This window comes from Atta colombica, unplaced genomic scaffold (genome assembly GCF_001594045.1).
Source record: "Atta colombica isolate Treedump-2 unplaced genomic scaffold, Acol1.0 scaffold141, whole genome shotgun sequence".
NCBI lineage: Eukaryota > Metazoa > Arthropoda > Insecta > Hymenoptera > Formicidae > Atta > Atta colombica.
The window spans coordinates 1,774,238-1,781,242 of record NW_017259230.1 but is presented as its reverse complement, the minus strand read 5'-3'; the positions used below and the strand labels follow the sequence as shown (position 1 = coordinate 1,781,242).

General features: G+C 32.4%; 1 protein-coding gene across 10 annotated transcripts in view; it reads right to left on the bottom strand.

The window, feature by feature from the left end:
- Positions 1–7,005, bottom strand: part of LOC108684943 (IQ motif and SEC7 domain-containing protein 2) — a 53,388-nt gene that overhangs the window by 7,845 nt on the left and 38,538 nt on the right. For 2 of the 10 annotated variants that reach the window (XM_018189497.1, XM_018189499.1), the window contains exon 2: positions 3,154–3,552. The exons of 5 other annotated variants lie outside the window; for them this stretch is intronic. In XM_018189497.1, coding sequence (XP_018044986.1) covers positions 3,154–3,356 — 203 coding nt within the window. In that variant the 5' untranslated portion in view covers positions 3,357–3,552. Of the gene's footprint in view, positions 1–3,153; positions 3,553–5,299; positions 5,611–7,005 lie in introns of those variants that run through there. 3 more of the 10 variants (XM_018189503.1, XM_018189498.1, XM_018189502.1) reach the window with 3 other exon arrangements.

The window sequence follows — 7,005 nt, the reverse complement described above, 5'->3', positions numbered from 1 at the left end:
TATATATAATATATATACATATATATTTTGCATTTTTCTTCTATATACTTTACTTTCGAAAATGACAAATGACTAAAAAAAATGTGATTTTTGAATCATTACCATGAAAAAGTTAAATAAACACATCGTATACATATATAAATATCGTATACATATATAAAAGAGAAATGCAAAAATGTGTGTGTGTGAAATGAAAATGTTTGGTATTATGAATTATTCAATCATGAAGCTTTAGACATAAGTGACGACAGTTTGATGAAAGCGTCGGCTCTTTCGTGATCAATTACGATGTGAAAATCAGCTGACAGCTCATTTCCACGAAGCTCTCGAAGAGATGCGTTTAAGGACGTCTTTGCTCTACTTATGAGACGTCGGCAGATGCGGATGCATAGAGGATTTGCGCAAGTGTCCATCGCTCCTGTCAATTATACCTAACGTCACTTATTCATGGTATACAGTCATGGCATATTTTATCAGAGCGATATTAATAAATTCCGCGGTGCAAACTCACGCAAAAATCGATTCGAGATGAATTCCTTCGTACGACTTGACGAGACATCGAAACATAAGAAAAACATTTTAATATTAAGTATTTTCCAATATTACGGTATCTTTTACGAGATGCTTTGCAGAAATAATTTTCAGAACATAAATAAAAAGACAAATATAAGAAATAAGTAAAAAAAATATTAAAAAATTTTAAAAAATATTAATTTGAATAGTAACTTAATTTACTTAAATTTACTTAATTAAGTAAATATTTACTAAATTGTTTATTTGATACAAAAATCATTAATTAGATTTAACTACACGGACAGAAATGTCTTTTAAAATTTACTCTAAAAATATGATAGTTGTAGTACAATAAAATATTTTACAGATTTTTATTTTTTAACATGCACTTCAGTAAAATTAATCAAATTTATTATATATTTTATTGTAGTTTTATTAATGAATGAGAGAAATTTACATAAAATTCTTTGAAATACAATGTTGTAGAACTACCACATTTTCGAGATAAACCCTAAAAATTGTTTCCCTGTATCATTTCTTTTATTGAACATTATTTATTTATTGTAAATAAATGTTTATTTATTTATAACTATTAAAAGAAATATATATTAAGATTTAGTAAATTTTCTTCAGTGTATAATATAAACAAAAATATATATGCATAAATGAAAAGAACCCTGTTATCATTATAAATGAAAAGAACAGCCGATTTTAGGAAAATTATACATACAATTATATTCAGTCGACTTCCGTTCGTAAATAAAGTTTAACATTATTAACTTTATCTGATCGATGACTTTTGGCACGTAACATTTTTTGTATCGAGAAAAAATCGTTGTCAGATAAATGTGTTATGAGGTATACCGTACGAAGAAAAAGTCTATGTATATGTCTCAAATCCATTACGGAAATTATTAAAGCGTGCTCTATTATCACAACCGCTGCTCGCGCGCCGCCGTGGACTAATTATCATCGAGCAATTAACAACCGTTGATTGCCATTACCGGCGTAGGAGCGCGAGGACGTACGCTTGCGCGAGCATCGAGCGATCCTACCAGATTCTACCTTCTACCTGAGAAATAATTTTGCTCTCTACCATCCGCGTGAGCATGTGCGTGCTATTCCTGTGCGTGTTTGCGATAGTCTATCTATGTATTAGAGAGGAAGAGGCGAGGAGATGATGCCGCTTTAGAGAGATTACGTTTCCTATGATAATTACATTCGTGCGAATCTCGTCGAGATAGCGCCGATAGGATGTTAGCAGTTTCCTTTTCTTCAATACAATTTGTCTATTTCCTTCCGTTTATATATTTGCGTTTACAAATTTGCGTTTCTGTACAATGATGACACTTAACAAATTACATAAATCTGCAGATTTAATAAAGTACAGAGAAATTAAAAAATATATATCATAAGATATAAATAATAAATTACAATCACAACTAGGAATTCACAAGATATCCGAAAAGTATCCGATATCCGATATTATTCGGCACTGTTTTACTATTCGACCGGATAGTCAGATATCATTAGCATCCGGGAATATATCCGGTTGAAATTTTATATCATTAAATTGTTGATTTTTTTATTATATAAATGTTCTATAAATAAGTATGCATATTCATAATGCTTATATAATAACCTATATATTGTTGCACAATTTTTTCCTCTACAGTTATTTTTATTGATACAGTCCTTTTTGTTCCCTTTTTTTCTTTTTTTAGTCAGCCTCTTTTTTGATATTGTCACCGAATCCGGTCGGATATCCGGAAAATATCAGATATCCGACTCGAAAAATTGCCTTCCCGGATATTCGATATTCAATAATTTTACGATCCGGTGCATCTCTAAACACAACACTATTAAATCTATAATGTCAAATTTAACTTAATTTAAGCCGCCGTTGTTTCTATTCAATATATCGTTATTTTCTATTAAAATAATGTTTTAATGATTAAATTTGACATTATAGATAGTGTATAATTTAATCGTTATTTTAGTATAAAATAACAATATATTGAATAGGAGCAATGGCAACTTAAATTAGATTGATATAGCATTTTATATGTATTAAATAGCATTTTTCATTCGCAGAACTAAAGCGCACTCAGTGCACTTTAAAGACGTTATACACAAAATTGACGATAAAGATGTATCGTTTAATAAAAATATAAAAACGAATTAAATCGCAAAATATTCAATGCATTTTATTTTACTATTTAATAAATACATTGGGCGTTTTATCAATTGAGATATCTCACTTTTACATTTAGATTAGAGTAGTTTTAATGTGCACTGAATGCGCATTAAAGTTCCGCCAATGAGAAACGCTATAAATTTGACACTATAGACATAACAATAAAAAAAGTTGCTTTAAAGCATCTTGCGTTATATTTAAAAAAATAGAGTTACATTTAAAAAAAATATTAATTTAAGACGATTCGAAGTTTTTCACCTTTAAGTTTATACCTTTATCAGTAGAGTTTTGTATGTAATATAGATATAAAAATTCTGATGGAAAATCGAAATATATATTCGGTAAATCATCGTCAATTAAAAATGGTAGATTGATAACGGTCATCCGTCATCGAATTTGACAGATTGTTAGATTTTGATGAAATAAAAATAACAGATAGATACCGATTGATGAATGACGTCGGTGTGGAGTAACCCAACTGAAGACGCGACCTGACGACCCTTTCCTGAACGGTCACCATCTTCGAGCTTCGCGAACTTTGGTGCACTCTGGTGGTTCGTATCACTTGATAGCAGTGATGCTGAGTCTGGGGTGAGCAGACCGTCACCCTATCACTGCGTGGCTCGATCATCGTATATGTGATCATCACTGTTCGTCACGAAAATGTTCACCGTTCCGGGATATGAGTCCCGCTTCGATTCGAGTTCATTGTTGCGTTCTTCACACAGATTATACGTTTTAATTCAATTCGTAAATAACATTTGCGAATTACCACAATATTCTTTGGTTAACTGGCAGAAGAGTAATCACGTTAGAGAAGATACGCTCGGTATCCAACGAACCTATAAATCCGATTAAAGCAGAGACCCGTTATATCTCGGTTGGTTGTGGCACAAATTAAGGAAAAGATTTTCAGTGTTAACGTAATACTTTATGTTTACTCGAAATTATTATATAAATCTTGTTATATAAATCAGAGAATCATAATTTTAAATAGCAGATAACTGTTAAATGACGAGTTAAAATCATTTATTCAGTTGTTTATTCAATTATGTCGTCATAATCGTCAGAAATTTAGATCAGTAAGTTAATAATTAATCATATCACATCGAATCGGTCCTTATTAATAGATAATAATTTTTGAAATCTAAATTTGATTTCCACAGTTTGCACAGAGACCACCTTGAATTTCATTTGAGCTTCAATGCGCATTTGACACTAAGTAATTGGATTAACTATTACTGAGCTACTCTCGGAAACGATCAATAGTGTCGTTTTCACTCGTCCGCCTTTTCTGGTTGATTCACGGATAATCGTTAAAACTTTCTAACGATACGTGATTAATATGCGTAACAATTTAAGTATATCACAGTATGATATCTACGTGCGATGTGTTTCTCAATGATCTCTCTTTAATGAAAGTATATTTATACATATTTTTATACACGTGTCTCGACTACATATATCAGAAAATAAAACATATAGAAAATTATATAATTATACATATATATTTTCATATTTTTTCCATAATTCTCTCGCATAGAGGGAGCTTTGTCGTCACACGGAGTGTGAGTAGCTTGAATACTAAATATTCAAAGACATTCAAATCAAATTATCCCAACGAAGACTGAATCTTGTTCTTAGCGGTCGAAATGCCTTTAATAAATTTTAAAAAATTACAAACTGTTCAACAATTAAATTTTATTTAAATTTTTATGATTTTTATTTAATTTTACAATGTATATTACTAAAATGTGAGAACAGAAATTCGAAATAACAATATCGTTTCTGTTACGCAATTAATATTCTCTAGTAATTTATAAATTGTATGCTTGATCATAAATAGGTGTACAATACTTATTATTTGGCATGGATATTGAAATCGAATTCAATTGAATGAAGTTTGCAAGAGAGAGACTAACTGAAATTTCCGGTGTTAACGCATTAATTAATTTATGACCAATGCAGTGCGACGTACATGTTGGTGGATACCGTTTGTTATTCGTCTTTAGGTGACTCGTATCGGGAACGCACGTACGAAAAAGTCAAAGACAACGAATAATAATGAGCGCAGAAATCCTTCGTGCAAACGAGACCGCACGTGAAATGTCTTTAACAGTGTGACATACAGCGAAATAAGTCCTTTACAACGCGACTCTCTGAAACTTCGTGCGATGCATACTCGTCGCGGAGCTCGTTAACGCGATCCACTTTGCTCTCTTTTATATAACGAAAACTTGTCTCGATCTCCCTGGGGTTGCCAGTAGACAAACGCGACGAAATTGATCAAATTAATTCAATGACGACAATGGCGGAACTTTACCGGATGCGCTCGCCGAATTGATCCAAGGAGAACACGATGGGCACGTTGAATGCTGGTCGTTGAATGCACCCAACGAATCAATTCAGATTTCCATTCACATGAGATCGATTCCACGAGGAATGCACTTTTCACATTTATCGCGATTCAATTTCACACCTATGACACTAGGAAACGAATAACGAAGTGTCCGCTTTCCACATCGAGATGATCGCTTTGGCACGAAATAGAAAAAGAGATTGGGGGAGGGGGGAGAACAATAAAAATACCTTGACGGACCAGCGAACACGTTGATTCACAATCGTCAACTACACCCGTTCTGTTTGCCGTTAGCTTCGATACCATAATGGAACTGTCAAAGTCGAATGAAAGGTGGGGCGGCGGCCTCCCACTGGCGGCGATTTCAACGGCTGCGCGCGTATACATTGTTACGCTCGTCTCGATGCTGCTACCGCTCGGAAATACAGGTCAATTCACTCTGGCCGTGCGCGATCGTCGTGTGTACATATATATTTCTGAATCTACGTTAAAAAGAGGAGAGTTACGCTCGAGACGGGACGAGAGGTCATTGCACCCATGAGGGAAAGATCCACTTTAACGCGCGGCTGGAAAGAAGCCCGATCGATTTATGGCGCACAAACGATTTCCAATCGCGATCTCAATTACGCTTGCGTCGATTGATCCGAATTAATCCGTCACGCCTATATATATTCCGCAGGAACAGAATTTTCGATTTAGCCGAAATAGTGATAAAAACGACTCGAGATACTCCGGCTTTATACACACACAGAAAAATATCATTCCACCGCTAAGAAAAGTGATTACTCAGTTTTACTTTTTTTCTTTTAAATAACGGTTATCTTAACAAAAAATATTTTCTTGATAATAATCATAAAATGTACGTACTTATTATAAATTTTGTTAGAAAATCTAATTATTATGTATTCAAAAATTTATTTTTTGATAATATTATTGAAGAAACAGCTTTATATAATAAACAAATCAAATTTATTTTAATTTAATAATCTTGATTAAAATTTCAAACTTACAATAGAATTCAGAATTTGATAAATTTATGATTTTGCGGATATATGGACTCTTGAAACAAATAATTAATATTTAAATACAGTATGTGCTGTGCTATGTATATTCTTGAATTCGTATACAAAAATCTATAATATACTATGTATATTATTTTCGTATATAGTTTTCAAAATTAAGATCTAGGATATGTTTAAAAAATATTCGAAAAAATTAAAGCATCTCGCAGCAAATGTTTTTTGAATGTTTTCATGTTGTCTATAAATCACAGCTGACAAATTAATAAAAAACATATAACAAAAGGCAGCATATCGCGCAGAGAAAAAACAAGAAGCGAAATATAGTCACATTTCTCGTGCGATTTTAATTGAATGCCTGTATCTCTACGTGTTGACGACAGATTTATTCCTCTTTGAATGGGTACATGCGCTCGTACCGTCAGCTGTAAATAGAAAAATAATAGCGCACAACAGATATATTCACGTACCGATTGTACTTTCACGTATGTTAATGTCAATGTGATAAGGATTTGCGTCAATATAACGACAGTTTCAGTGAGCGCGTGTGTTCCAGTTTTAATTTCGCATCGTCTGTTGTTTTTTTTCCTCTGGTCTGTGAAGAGCACACAAACGAAATACGCTTCACGCAACATCGAAATGAGAATATCTACGGTATCTACTCAAGTAGATTTTTCTCTCAAGGATGGTCCGTTGAGTCTGTACAAAATTTTTACATAAATCTTGTGCAACTAAATCTAGAATCAATTCTATTTTCAATTTTTTATGTAATAATATAGTAGTTTGAAAAATACGACTAAGATAAATGTCCCAGTAACTGGATATGTATTTATATCCGGACATTTACACAAAATTTATTATTATTAATCTCTCAAATGGTCTTTTTATTACATATTATTTATTTTAATTATATTTAA